Source organism: Globicephala melas, chromosome 11 (genome assembly GCF_963455315.2).
Source record: "Globicephala melas chromosome 11, mGloMel1.2, whole genome shotgun sequence".
NCBI lineage: Eukaryota > Metazoa > Chordata > Mammalia > Artiodactyla > Delphinidae > Globicephala > Globicephala melas.
Genome location: NC_083324.2, coordinates 32,014,711 through 32,030,045, shown reverse-complemented (window position 1 = coordinate 32,030,045; position 15,335 = coordinate 32,014,711). Strand labels below are relative to the sequence as shown.

Sequence of the window (15,335 nt, the reverse complement as noted above, 5' to 3'; positions counted from 1 at the left end):
GGCTAAATTCTGAGCAAGATAAGGAGCCATGTCAACGAACCCCCCCCCCCCCCCCCCCCCCGTAGATTGGGTTTCTTCTTAGAGACCTGCTCCAGCTTTAATCTGCAGTAAGACTATCTGTTTCAATAGGATGTGATCACTCCTGGGCTTGTGTCTTTTCAATCAGCCGGTGGCCCTGCCGGGTTTAGAGTGGCAGAGAGGAAGTGGCCTGTGGTTAAACAGAGGAAATACCAAGGCATTTTAATAGAGCAAATAGTCTACTTCCCACAGGGAAGAGCTTCAAAGGCCTCAGGCCCTGTAGGAGACAATGTGTTATGGGGCCATCAGTCACCTAATCGTGTGTCAGGCCCATTCAGAACATCCTGGCAGCCAAGACAAACACTGTCCAGGAGGACATTGCCTCCCACCAGCCAGGCAAGTTGGGCTGCCTGGAGATGGGGCCTGTGGCACCAACACAGACAGGTCCCTTGGGCTTGCTGAGGGCAGAAGAACCTCCAAATCTGGGCGAGATGTGAAACGGAAATGGTCTTGGCTGCCGGAGTAGGGTGGCAGGAGATAGGTCTGCTCCAGAGGCGCTGTCCCCCACTCTAGCCTGTCAAGTTCTGGGGATACCTGAGCCCCTGCCTCAGCCCATTCTCTTACAAATTGAGGATGGGGGACCCAACCTTCCAGAAGCCTAAAAACCCATCCATCGGGGCAGACACAAGAGGCAGCAAGGAATGAAAGGAACAATTAATTGTTGACTGGGTGGCCCCAGCAGCAGCAGACATCTGCCGGGGCACGGTATGTGAAAAGTTCAGGGACTGATGAGGGAAAGACAGTTTGAAAACTTTTTTAAAAGAAAAAAAAAAAAAAAATTTTAGGCCAAATGAAGCATGAAAAATACTCAAATTAAAATAAAGACTTAAAAAAGCATTAGCTGTTCTTGCCTTTGTAAGGAAGCCATCTGTAAAGTTTGAATGGCTGAGGATATGATTTGGATCCTACCCTACTCTGCTGAGACTGTTTTCCAGACAGGCCCAGCTGTTCTGGGGAGGAACCCAGTGCAAGTGTCGGGTCCGCTTCACCCCCAGCCTCCTCTTTAACCCCAAGCCAGAGACACCCACCCAAAACGACTGGCTCCCCAGGTCCTCCTTCAGCCAGCCTCACCCCTGCCATTTTCCAGAGCTCGGACAAAGTCCCCACTTTACATTCTAAAAGTCCAGTGAAGTAATTTCAAGTCAAGCTGATTTTAAACGTTTAGAATGTGGCTTCCCGCCTCCTTCTTGTGACCACCGAAGCCCTGTCTCCTAAAGCAACGATTCTCACTGTTGAGAGCATCACAGGAACTTGTTAAAATGTCAGTTCCTGGGCCCCATCTCACTCCCATTCTGGCCCCATCGGCCTTGAATCTGCATTTTAACGAGCTCCCAAGACAATCCTGATACTGCAAGCCCCTGGACTTCACTATGAGAAATCATGTTTGGAAGGAAATGGTGCCTCAGTCGGAACTTAGTTGCTGGTCTCATTCACCCAGCTGTATCCCTGAGTTAATAACTAGCACAATGCCCCAGGCACTGCAGGGGCTCCGGGTCCACTGGATGGATGGGGGAGGGGAGAGAAGGGAGGGCTGCTCAAGAAAGATGGACCCCAGCCAAAGGATTCCCAAATTAACATAGCAAAACAGGCTGGAAGAAAGCATCACACTTCTTATAAAAATGTTTCTCTGAAAATGTGTCAACCGGGGCTGACTCATTTTTAACGAAGAATTCTGTAAAAGACACAAGAGCATGTGTAACATGGACAACACGGCCACAGGACAGGCAGACCAGATGCAGCCTTGAGAGCCACGAGCTGCAAGTGAATGAAAACACATCCAATTCAGAATTAAATAAACATGGCTGGGCCCACAGCCAAGGAGAGTTCTTGGATTGGACTTTTATCAGGAACCTAAATTTTAATCAGCTGGAACTTCTTCTTTTCCAAGTACCACCCTATTCCTTCCTACCTTTAGAGATGAAGTATTTGCCTTAAATGGGAAACTTGCACTTCATTGTAAAGACGATGCCAGCATTCTGGCTTCCTGAATTCCTGAAGGAACAGACTTTGGTGGGGGAAGGGGGGGGGAGAGTAGAAATTGTGTTTCAGGGATAATAGACCAGGGAAGGTGTACCCCATCTAGGTAAGAAGGCAAGAAATGTTCCCTCCTCCTCCACTGCAGGAAAAGCCACTAAATAAAAACCTGTGGGAATAGATTCCTAATTTCTTGTTCCATAAATAGGCTTCTCAAACAACCAGCAAGGCAAGAGGAGGGGAAAAAACCTCAGTGCAAGTGACCAACATAAAGTTACCCATCACAAACAAAACCATTCCACTTCCAAGAAGCAAGCAGTTAAGACTCAGTGTAAATGAGGATGCTGGCCCCTCTGGAAGTTTTACAACTTGTTACTTCTTTGCGAAAATTGTATTTATTACTCAAAGAGCAACTTTACCTGGCAAGAGCCCTAAGAGACTTAAAAAAAAAAAAAAAAAAAAAAAAACTAGTTGAGGAAGTGAGCCCACAATTCATTTCTAAAACACTGCACTGTGTTCAAGATGGTATCGGCCCCTTAATTGCCCCGCTAATAATGGGGAGGTTGTGAAATCTGACCACTTAGACCAGGCTGGCTCCTCCGAGAGCAGCCCCGAAGGGAGGGTTACAGCTGCTGAGGGTTAGCTGGCTCCAGTCACCTTGCAAGTCCTGGGAAAATACACATTCCTGCAGGGGCAAGAGTTCCTGGAACAACCTCTCCCTGGAGAGCCAGGGGGTCAATCGCTCAGCTCCTCTCCAGCACCCAGATTCTGCCCCTCCTGAGGGCTCACTTCTCTACCCTGCTGTGTCTCCAGCTTCTCAGGTTCTGTGTGACGTAGACCCACAGGAAGCCCTCTCTTGCTTGCATCACACATCACCAACCCTTATTCTTATATGTTAACATAGCCCCAACTAGACTGTAAGCAACCTCAGTCAGCACTGAGACTAAGTACTATGGGCTGAACACCCACTAACTGGTAGGGGACTCGGACATGAATCAAATAGCCAAGTAACTGTACACCAGTACTTACTGGGCAGCCCTCTGACAGCGCAACTTCCGTAAAAACTTACCTAGGGAGGTAGAGGCAGAGGAGGCTTCCTGCAGGAAGTGATGCTGGAGCTGAGAGGGGAGGCTGAGATGTAAAGAGAAGGAACACAGGCGGGAGTAGCATGTACAAAAGCTCACTGCGGAGAAGACACTGGAGCTCACTGCTCTGATCGTGGCCCTTCCCCCACCCCCCTTCTTAAAATCGATCACTTCATACAGGATTTAGCAGGAAGGCTGCAGGGTCTGCTTGGGTTCAGCCAAGATTTACAGGGCCCCAGGCTCTGAGCTCACCAACACAAGGTTAAGCGTCTGGCTAAAGAAACTACTCTGAAGACACAGATGTGAACAAATACTGATGATGTAGTCTGGTGAGAACCAAAGGCAAGGACCTGCAGGAGAAGGCGAAGCAAGGGGAATGGCATTCAGAGGGCTTCCTTGAGGAGGCATCATCTAAGCTGTGTCTTAGGCCAAGCAGGGGGTTCTCAGGGGAGGAAAAGCTATCCCAGGAGCAGGGAAAAAGCATGCCTCGGCAGCAAGAAGGGCACAGGAGTTAGGGAGCAGGGTGGGAGGGCCAAGGCTAGAGTTGGAAAGGTGAGTATGTAAGGCAGGTGGACAAGCTGGGTCAGGGAAAGCTGGTGGCTCCATCAGATGCATCAAAAGACCAGGAGGGAAGGAGCCACGCGTCAGCTTGGGAAGAGCCTAGAGTACAGGAGATGGCCCTGAGGCTTCCATGCTCATTCAGAAAGCAGGTGAAGATGACCCCAAGGAAAGGACTGTGAGGCCAAGGTAGGAGCTGTTGAGAAGGTCACCCCCAGCATGAATGTGAAGCCACTGGGATGAGGGCCCCCATTAATCCTGTGGGTGTGCAGGTTTAGGGGCGAACACATTCCCACAGAGAGCACAAAACCGCCAGCTTGGCTCCTCTGGGGCCCGGCTATACCCACAGCATTAAAACTTCACAAGGTCTGTGCACTGACACGTGATGCCACCTGGGCAAGTGCAGAAAAACAGCAAATTGGGCTGATCCACCTAAGCCGGCTTATGAAAATTCAGAATAAAATATCTGTGATGCTGTTATTCAAAAGCCAACACACCAGTTTAGATCCAGAAAATTTAGGATTGGTAAGTCAACATGGGAAAGCCTTAAGGAAAACTTTTTGATCTAAAAACTGAGGAAAACTTGGTATCTATTGAAAAAAAAATAAAACCCAAGAATAGTGGTATTTTTACTAAAATGGGACAGAGTAAGAAAATGTGATGTTTACTCAAATCGGAAGATTACATTCACTATGGGGTTGGTGAGAGGGTGGGTTATAGCTGTCTATAGCACAGCTATTGGGTTTGCAGACATTTCAGCTACTTGGTTCATACCTCGTTTTCTGCACTGTGTTTCTCTGAATGCGGGGCAAGTGAGTTGGAGGCACCAGCCTGTGCCCCTAAAGGGATATCAGGTTCTAGGCCTCAACTGCTTGAGGTCGTTCAGAGCACCCCACAAGAGGTGGGTGGACGTTGTTCTAAGAGAACTACCCCATACCCATCCCTCAGAGCAGTAGTGCTAGGGAAACTAGGAAATCTCATTTACTCCTGTTTTCCAGGTGAAGAAATTGAGGCTCATGGCTGCCCAGAAGAGCCAAGGTCATGTCCATGGCTGCCTGAGTGCAAACCGGTGTCCCCTCCACAAGGCTGAAGGCCGTGAGTGCCCTGACACCAGGCTGGTCCTGGCTTGGGTGGGAGGGGTGCTGGGCAGATGGACACAGTCTCCAGGTCCTCTGGCCGCCCAAGCCCAGGAGCCCTGATAGAAACTCGGGACGGCAGCGTCCCCGCGCACACCCCCCTCCCCATGTCCCATCGCCCAGATGGCATCGAAGAAGCGCTGGGTTAGGGGCAGAGGGCTCCAAGCACAGGACAAAGTCGGTGCATCCCTCCAGTCTCGTCTCGGGCATCTGCCCGAGGGGACAAGCTCATTCCTCCCTTTGGCCACGAAAAATATCCTCAACTCAAGCTGGATGGCGGTGGAGGTGGGGGGGTCATCCGTGAGACCGTTCGAAGGGCTGGATACGGGAGCAAAATTTACCAGCAAGTCAGGAGTCTGAGGTGGGGGTGAAAGTGGGGTAAGACGGCCTGTCCCAGAAGGAACAAAGCGGCTCCGAAAGAGGGGGGCGCACCCCTCCCCAGCACTCAGGGTCCCCTGCCTGGCAATCCCGGGCTTTTGCAGTTTTGGACCGGAGGTCCGAAAGAAGACCCCCACTCCCGCACCAAAGCGCCCCCCATGAGAACAGCTCGGAGGATCCCAGCCCGGGGCCCTGTGCCCTGAGAGGGAGGAGGTCCCGGGCCTGGAACAAAGGGTGGGGCGCCCTACTCCTGCCCCACGCCGGGCGTCCCTCTCGCCCGCCCTCCTGGAGCCGGACCCCGGCCAGTGGCCGCGCCTCATTAGCAACACAAAGCCGGGGTCGAGCGGCCTCTTTCAACCCAGCCGAGGCAGGCAGACGAGCGACCCGGGAGGGACGCAGGAGGGCGGGAGCAGCGGGATCCCAGCCCCACCGCGCACTCTGCGGAGAGCAGACAAGTCGACGCGGGCGCCACTGCCCGCGAGCACCTGTGCCCCCGCGCTTTGGGGGACAGCAAGAAACTCGCTGTCCTCTCCTTACCCTCCAGCCACAGGTGTCGGCGCCCCGCGTTCTGCTGGAGCCGCCTGCAGCCACTGCCAGCTGGGAGCCGTTGAGGCAGGCGTTGACTGTGAAGAAGACAGAGCAGAGCTGCAGCCACGGGGCCATGGCCGTGCGCTCACCCAGCCCGGCCCTACTCTGCTCCCCGGCCGCCTGCCGCTGGCCAGCCCGGAGTGGGCGGTGGCGCTGGCGGCAGCGGCAGAGCTGGCGGCACCACCGAGCATGCGCTGCGGACCCTCCCCTAGCCTCGACCCTCAGGTTTTGGCCCCGCCCCTAGGTCGGGCTCTTCCTCTTGGCCCCGCCCCGACCTCTAAGCCACGCCCGCACAGCCCATCTCCGAGTGACTTTGAGAAGCCGACAGCTGCAGTTTTTTCCCTTCACCTGAGAGGTCTTTTTTTTTTTTAATCCAAGGATTTTTCCACGTAATGCCTGCTCCCTGCAAAACTCGGGAAAACAAACCAAAAAAATGATAATAATAGTTAAAATAATAATTTACAAGTGCCTACTATTTGCCAGTCCTCTTCTTGAATCCTCTCAAACACACCAGAAAGTGTCAGTAGTATTGTTATCCCAGTTTTCAGCGCAGAAAAGCTAGGGTAATGTGGTGGTTAGAGAAATCCTGGCTGGGACCTCGGACAAATGACTTGCTCTGTCCCCATTATTGTTCCCTCCCCCTGTAAACTGGAATAACAGAGAAAGTGTCTTAGTCTGGGGAGGATTCTACTGGTTAACGCATAAAAAGCATTCAACAAGTGCTACAATCTACTGTTAACTGACTTGCATAAAGTCACACAGCTGGCACCTGCCAGATCTGAGATTCAAATCCAGATTGGCAAAAACAATACTCTTAACCATTACACTTGTCAAACTTACTCTTGTGAAGTGGGTAGTACCTCTGTTTGGGAAAGGAAGCTGAGGCTGGGAGTGAAGTAGCCAAGATCATCCAACTTCCCCACAAGCCCCTTCCCCCTTTGACTTGTCTCTGTGCTCTTGAATCCCACCTCTTCACCCTTCTCCATTGCCTTATCCCTCATCTATGCCACCACCTCCTCCACAACAGCTTCCAAAGGGCTTTTCTTGCTTGCTCTTTTGTCCCAAATACAATGCATTTCTGCACCTTGGATCCAGAGTGATCTCCAAAAAGGTGTCAGACCACTGCCTTCTCCTGATTAAAAATCTCCTGCAGTGGCTTTTATTCAATGGCCTTTAGAATAAAATCTGCAATAACCTCCTCCTCTCCCATGTTATCTCTTCCTACTCTGCCTTCACTACTTGGCTCCAGCTACACTGATCTCCCCGCTCAACCTCAACTTGGTTTTCTTGTCTCAGTCAACCTTGAAGACTCTCACCTTTGCCAGTCCAACAAGGCAGCCTCCTCTACATGACTCTCTCCTTCCAGGGCCTAGAATCCCCTCCCTCTCCTGTCTGCCTGGCCTACATGTGGTGATAGACAGCTCAGCTGCTACTAACACTGAGTTCCTGTATTTTCCATTGTGGCTCTGCACACCCTACCCATACCTTGTACTTAAACTCTCTGCAGAGGCAGAAGTGGCCCAAGCTTAGCAAGCTACCCTTGTGGAGACAGTAATGCTAGCAGAAGTCCTGGTGATTGGCTTCGGAACCAGGGAGCAGAGCCAGCTTCCCTTGAACTACAGAAGCTGGAAGTGGGAGACAGTGGTTGCCCAAACCCGTCCTCCCTTTCTCGCTGCCAGAGAAAGGGAGGACGGGTTCCCCAAACAACAACTGGTGGTCCAGTGGGTAAGACTCTGCACTCCCAATGCAGGGGGCCCGGGGTTCGATCCCTGGTCTGGGAACTAGATCCCGCCCGCATGCCACAACTAAGAGCCCGCATGCCGCAACTAAAAGATTCCGCACTCCACAACAAAGATCCCACGTGCCACAGCTAAGACCCGGCGCAGCCAAAATAATAAATAAATAAATAAATATATTTTTAAAAATCCACCAGAACACCCAGGTGCTGAGATTTCCTGTTCACGTGCACCATTGGACAGGAAATGTTTTATTTTTTCATCTCATCACCAGGATATTCAGGAATTCAGCCAAACCCAGCATCACTGCTTTGGTCATCTAGAAGAACCAGGATCCACAGAAGGCTGCCTGCAGGGTAACCTTCTCTGAATAGACCTCACGCGGTACGTTGCTCCTGTGGGGAAGCTGTAGACTCTATGCTCTGGTGCCTTCCAGACCTCTGCCCATCCTCCCTGACTCCCCTCTGGATCATTCCCAACCCCCACAGCCAGGAGCTGGGGATGTCAGAGGTATGGCTACAAATGTCAGGAGTGCCAGGGGCTGAAATGAGGCCAGGACCACATGGGTGTTGGTGAAGCACCCGGGAAACCAGGAGACTACCTGCTCCTTAGGCTCTTTAATCTCTATGACATTCCAGCCTAGACATGGGCCATAATTTATTCACCAATCCCCTGCTGAGGGACTTCTATTATAATCAGGGATTCAAAAATATCCTCACACATTTATCTTGATACACTTATTCAGCTGTTTTCTTAAGATACATTCCTAGAATCAGAACTGCTGGATTATGCACATTTAAAATTGGCAAATTGCTCAACATCTCATTGCAGTCTTAACGGGCTTCTCTGGTTGCTAATGAGGTGGACCATGCTCTCAGGTATTTAGAGGCCATGTGCATTTTTCCTTTCTTCTGGAGTTGGACCCCAGAAAAAGGATCAGTATTTAGAGCTTATGATAGAGGGAGAGCCTTAAGGAGGGCACTGGGGAGAGGAGAACGTTTCTTCTTGAGTTTCACTCACATCACCAATCACCATATGATTGAGTGACTGGGGAAGGCAGAGCAAAGGCTCCTACATCCTTTCCAGTCTCCACACCCACCGACTTTTGAGTTCCCTCCTGCCCACAGCTCGCTGCCCAGTCTGGCAATTGACGGCCCCTGAAAATATGCTACAGAATTTAGAGAGCGCTCCAACTTTTCTAAAGGAGTACAGAGGACACAAGAAAGAAAATGTCTAAAACATGGTTAGAATGACATCCCTCAAGACCAAGGACTGAGAGGCACTTCTGTTTGCCTTCTAGGGAGGCCACAAGCATGCATGGGGGGGGCGGGGGTTGGGTGGGAGAACCACATACATCAAAGGGAAAAATTTGGTCAGGAAATAGAGGCAATAAATTGGCATTTGGCAACATCCTCTCCACTCTGGTCTTCTTCATCAATTCTTTTCCTCTCATCCCCTCTTTTTATTGTGACCTTTCAGAATATTTGTGAGGCTGCAGGAAGTGAACCTCTGTACTAGAAACTGAGATAAAATGAGGAGGCCAGGCTCCCACAAGGCCTCCACGGTCTATCCTTCCTCTAGGCCACAGCAGAGCCCAGTTTTGTAGGTGCCCAGAGGATGAAGCCCTCCTCAAATACAACATATAGTTTCACCCACCGTGGCTAGGGCTGTCTGTGGCCCAGTCACAATTCAAGCCACCCCTCATCTTCCCTATCTGGTTCACCTCTCTGCCACCAGTGCCCTGCACTCTGCCTGACACACATCAGTGGGCAAGAAACTGTTGCTGCCTCCATCCCTGGTTGGAATGAAGCTGGGGATTAAACCGATTAAATCACCTTAAGCCGTTGATGAAATGCAAATATATTTCCCCAGTTTACCTAGAACCTAAGCAGATAAGACAAAAATCCTTAACACGAGGATTGGATTTTGTTAGGAGTCAAATTATCCCCTGAAACATAAGAAAAGATAAAGTGATCATGGAAACATTTTGTATCCTGAATCATTTTCAGCTGAGAAGAACTAAAAACAATGAACGGTGATTAGAAGCCGTGGGCCAAAATTCTAATTTATTTTTGGTATTGCGATGTACACGTATTATGCACTAATCAAGACATTAAAGGTAAAGTGTGTCCTCCACCCCATCTCCCAGCAGGCTGAGCGTGAAAGTTTCCCTGGGCTTTGGGGAGAGCAGTACGGGGAGAACTGATACACTCCTGAGAGCCCCGCCGATGTCAGTTCGGCCCCGGGCAGTCTTGGCTCGAACCGGGTAGTTGTCATCATCTCCACTTCACAGATGGGGAAGCCAAGACTCAGCCAGGAGTTCCCAGACTCATCTGATCCCCCAAACTCTGCCTGGGGCGCGGGCCCGCATCCTTCCGGAGCCGGCCTTGGCGCCGCCCAGACTGCCCAGAGGCCCAGGGCGGGGGCGGGCGTCAGACCCGGGGCGGCCGACCCAACCCCGCGCCCCGAAACCCCCATACACGCACCCTAAAGTGTCGCGGCCATTACACGGAGTTCACGCGTCCACTGCCACTTCCCGTTTCTTTTGAAGCGCGGGGAGCCCAGTCTCCACTGTAGCTGCCAGAGGGCGCGCGTGGTCCAGGTTGGAGACGCCCAAACAATCGCGGACTGCGCCGCCGCGAGGACACAACACTTTAGGGCATAGCCCAGATGCAGGGGCAAATGCTCGCCGTTAACCCAGAGCCGGTGCTAAGTTTGCGTGGAAGTAGAGTTCAGGAGGCGGTAAGAAAAGAATGTTAAATATGGGCTTTCAGTAACAGTGTAGCTCTGGGCAATTTAGTTAACCTCTCTGGATGTCACTTTTCTTAATGGCCACATAGGAATGACATGGATGCAGACCTCAGTGGGTTTTTGTAAATCTGAAGTAAGCAAATGGCTATGAGTTGTAAACCAGGACTTGATGGAGGCAGGCCCAGGGGCTGCTGGAATCCAGACAGTAGCCAGGGGAGATGGCCTCCTCTTGTCTCCTTCTGGAGCTCACACCCTGGTTTGGATATGCACTAGACTGGAAGGCTATGGACCATAACCTGTTTACCATTCATTCATTCAACAAGTGCTCATAGAGTCCCTGCACCATATCAGGCATTACACCAGAAGCTGGGGACCAGTGTGAACAACACGGACACTGTCCCCAACAAGACACTGTCCCAGTTGTCATAGAACCTACAAGCAAACATTCCATGGGGGACACTGGCATTACTCAAATAACCACATGACCAGGGGATAATTACAAGTAGATGGATTGTGTCTAAAGAAGTGATGCCTGGACTTCCCTGGTGGTCCAGTGGTTAAGAATCCGTGCTTCTACTGCAGGGGGCATGGGTTCGATCCCTGGTGGGGAAAGTTCCGCATGCCACACAGTGTGGCCAAAAAAAAAGAAGACCGAAAGATAAAGAAAGAAAGAAAGAAGTGAGGCCTGAGCTGATATTCCAAGTATAAGAGTTACCTGGGCAAAGGTGAGGGGAGCAGAGAGAGGAAGAGTATTCTGAGTAGAGGGAACAGCATAGGCAAAGGCCCTGGGGCAGCAGGGAAGGTGGCATCTTCAAGGAACAAAAGAGGCCAGTGTGGTTGGAGAGAAGAGAGGTGTGGAAAAATGACCGGCAGTGGTAGGCTGATGGAACTTTATGCCCTATTTTGAACCTAAGAGTTCCCAGCAGCTTCTGAAGGGTTTAAAGACAATGGCAGGGCTGTATTTTGAAAAGGTCCTGGTACCCCAAGTACTGAGCACAGGGTACTACCTGGCATGTAGTCAGCATTTGACACATACTTGTTGAATGAATGAATAACCAGGATCATTGCTGAAATTCTGGGATTTAATGTCTTGAATGCAAAAATAATTTAAAAGCCTGGAGAAACATCCAGCCCTACTAAAGCTCCAAATCATACAAATAAAATAAAATTCATAAAATTTTCTTGTGGACTTTTAAGGTTATTTCTACTGTAAACTCTTTTATTATTTTTAATAAGACAATTTTGTAGAACAATTTTAGATTTACAGAAAAATTGAGAAGATAGTACAGAGAGTTACAATATATCCTGCCCCTAGTTTCCTTTATTATTAACAAATTACATTAGTATGGTACATTTGTAACTATTAATGAACCAATATTGATAAGTTATCATAAGTGAAAGTCCATACTTTATTCAGATTTTCTTAGTTTTTACCTCATGCCCCTCTTCTCTTCCAGCATCCCATCCAGGATACCACATAACATTTAGTTGCCATGTCTCTGGGTCCTCTTGACTGTGACAGTTTCTCACACTTCCTTGTATCTGATGATCTTGACAATTCTGAAGACCGTTGGTTAGGTATTCAATATTTTGTAGAATGCCCCTCTACTGGGATTTGCCTGATGTTTTTCTCATGATTAGAATGAATATTATTAATTTTTACCTTAATCGAAATTATACGTGTACAAAGTTTAAAAAGGCTTATTAGTACTAACAGATGTATAATGGAAAAGCAGTCCTCTGAACTGTCCCTTATCACTCGCACTGCCCAGAGCACCCTCCTTCAACAATTTTGGCTGTTTTCTGGCATTTGCTGCCATATTTCTAAGTCCTATGCTGATCTTGCCTTTCCTGACTGACCAGTTTGGACACTGGCTCCTAATTTCCTGCTCTTTATGACACATGCAAATTGTGCTCTCTTTAAATTCCCTTCCCCTAGTCCCCCACTGAGGTTTGTGCTGGATGTCTTCCCTCAGCCCTTCCAGACCCACTCTGACCTGTACGGACCACATCAATGGGCTCTCTTACTCTAGGGCTTCTGGGTGGGTTGGGACACTGCAGGGCATAGGCAGGCAGCTGGAGTGGGGAGGGAGAGTGAGCAGAGATGCCCATGCCCTCAGTTACCTCTATTAGGTTGCTGCATCCTCGGCTCCACTCTCAGCACCCTCTCCATTTAGTTCTCTCTTTTTTTTTTTTTTTAGTTCTCTTCTGTTACTGACAACGGCTCCTCCACTTTTGCCTTCTCAGGTGTGGTGGGGCAGGAATAATGGCTTTCGCTTGTAGTTTCTTTTCACTGCTCAAGCAATCTCTGAAATTCTCCTCAAATTACCCCATTTAAAAGCTGTTTCTGGGGCTTCCCTGGTGGTGCAGTGGTTGAGAGCCCGCCTGCCGATGCAGGGGACACGGGTTCATGCCCCGGTCCGCGAAGATCCCACATGCCGCGGAGTGGCTGGGCCCGTGAGCCATGGCCGCTGAGCCTGCGCATCTGGAGCCTCTGCTCCGCAACGGGAGAGGCCACAACAGCAAGAGGCCCGCGTGCCGCAAAAAAAAAAAAAAAAGCTGTTTCTTGTTGGGATCCTGACTGATATATTACAATTTTAGTTAAGTCAATATTCAGTGTTTATATTATTATGACCATATGAAACATTATTCACCTTTAAGGCAAATAGTGTTTGATGATGGAATTTCCTTTCTTGATACAACTATTTTGGGGTTTTGTGTGTGTGTGTGTGTGTGTGTGTACTTAGTATATACCTTTTGAAAAGACTTTTGCTTTGTGTTATGCCCTCCTTGTTAAATCTTCCCATACAACTTTCCACAAGGGCAGGGGCATCAGCTTTTCTCCCAGTTCCATTTTATTCCAGGAGCATCCTCCCCTGGAGTCCCCATGTTCCTGCCCCAGTCAGCCTTGGGTGTTCTCTAGGTCTGCTGCCCAGCTGTCATACCCTTCCTTCTCTCTTGTGCTGGAATCCTAGGTTATGTTTCTTTTTGGGTTTTCTCACTCATTTTGGTGGCACATATCTTTCATTAGCTTCTTGAGAAAAGGTGTGGAGGTAAATTTTGTGAGACCTCGCATGTCTAGAAAACATCTTCATTAAACATCGCGGTTGATTAATAATTTGATTGGGTATTGAATTTTGTGTTGAAAGTAATTTTCCACTGGACTGTTGAAGGCATTGCTCCTCTGTCTTTCAGATCCTGAGGTTGAGGTTTAGAAATCCGATCGCATTTTTTATTCCTGGTCCTTTGAAAGTCAGTCAGTCTCTCTGTCTGTCTGTCTCTCTCTTAGCTTTTAAGCCGCTCTCTTTATCCCTGCTGTCATGAAGATTCACAGGGATGAGTCTCTTCATTCATTGTGCCCCTTGACTTCTGGGAAATTCTTCTGAGTATTTATTTTATTTTTAATTTTAATTTAATTTTATTTTTTTGGCTGAGCCACACAGCTTGCAGTATCTTAGTTCCCCGACCAGGTATTGAACCTGGGCCATGGCAGTGAAAGTACTCAGTCCTAACCACTGGGCAACAAGGGAATTCCCTTCTGAGTATTTCTTTGATATCTTCCTCCTTTCCTTTCCCTCTGTTTACTCTCTTTTTGGAAATCCTAAGTTGGTTGATAGGTATGCTAAGTTTATCCTCCAATTTTCTTTTCTTTTCTTTTTTAATTTGGTTGGGCAGTGCGGCTTTCGGGATCTTAGTTCCCCAACCAGGGATCGAACCTGGGCCTCCAGCAGTGAAAGTGCCGAGTCCTAACCACTGGACTGCCAGGGAATTCCCTATCCTCCAATTTTCTTATTATCAACTATTTCCCATCTCCTAGTCACTTTGTTCCATGCTTTTGAACATTTCTTCAACTAGATCTTCAAACTCTAATGAATTTTTATTTCAAATATTATATTTTTTAATATCTTATAGCAGCTCTTTCTTATTTAGGTCCCTTTTTCAGAATATCCTGTTCTTGCTTAAAGAAAGTAATTTCTTCTCTTGTCTCGCTGAGGCATAGTATTTTTGAAGTTTTCTTCAGTTTCCTCCAAATGCCTTTTTAAAGTTTGTTTGAACTTTTCAAACACAATCAGCTTTTCCTGGCTCCTCTAAAATCATTCTTAAGGAAATGGACATGCTATGTCGGCAGGTTAGGATTTAAACTGGGCCATCAGCATCCAAAAACAAAGATCCCAGACAGGTCACAGACGTCAAGAGAAAAGAGGCCCCACTGAGACACTCAAATGAAACGTGGTCAATATACAACTTGGAGCAACCATGCCAACTCTTAGTCATTTTGGGGGGGGGGGGCGGGGGGTCTCACAGGTACGTCTGTTCATGCACGAGGGCACTGGGACTGCTGCAAGTCAACACGATGTCCCACATTCCCTCAACACAGTCAGACCAATGTCTTGTGCAAGGAAAGCTGGTTAATGATTACCATGAGCAGGTGCAGGACTGGAAGCTTTCAAGGTTTTGCTTCTTTTATCAGCACTCCTGAATTTATAAATGATGAAGCCCATCAGTCCTATTCCTACCCAAATCTTCTGGTAAACTTGGGTACAGTAGGGCTTCATGGGGATCCACACATTTTCAATAAGGCTTTGAAGCATCCTGGTGCAGGACCAAGCTCAGGCAGCCCCAACACACTCCGACGACTCTGAAAGGTCACTGAGCATGCAGGCACTCTTACCCATTTTATTTCTCCAGTTATAGTACCTAGAATTTTTAGCTCTCCATTCACTTTCTTCCACCAGATTTGTTGGGGTTTTTTGTTTGTTTTCTCCAGTACCATCTTGAACCTAAATGATATGGCTTGTGACATATATGAATGCATAATCACAGTAACTGGCATTTACATAATCAACTGTTTATTTAGCAAGCATTTATTGAGTGCGTGCTGTATGCCAGGCACTGTGTAAGGCACTGGAAAAAAAACATGCTCAAGGCCTTGAGGTCCCTGCTCTCCAGGAACTTACTGTCCAGGGCAGTGGCTCAAGCTTAGCAGAGCCCACTAAGCCTAGGGGCAGCCACTGCAGTTCCTTATCAGATTAAGGATCTGAGGTTCAGGG

General features: G+C 48.7%; 1 protein-coding gene and 1 pseudogene across 1 annotated transcript in view; both read right to left on the bottom strand.

Annotated features, from left to right (window-relative positions):
• The window catches only part of IL17RD (interleukin 17 receptor D), a 67,102-nt gene extending 61,173 nt beyond the window's left edge, over positions 1 to 5,929 (bottom strand). Inside the window, exon 1 of the mRNA XM_030867474.3 lies at positions 5,747 to 5,929. Within this exon, the coding sequence (XP_030723334.1) occupies positions 5,747 to 5,872 (126 nt within the window). The 5' untranslated portion in view covers positions 5,873 to 5,929. The remainder of the gene's footprint in view (positions 1 to 5,746) is intronic.
• Positions 5,930 to 14,693: 8,764 nt separating this feature from the next.
• On the bottom strand, positions 14,694 to 14,876 carry LOC115859148 (ATP synthase subunit ATP5MJ, mitochondrial pseudogene; annotated as a pseudogene).
• Positions 14,877 to 15,335: the final 459 nt, after the last annotated feature.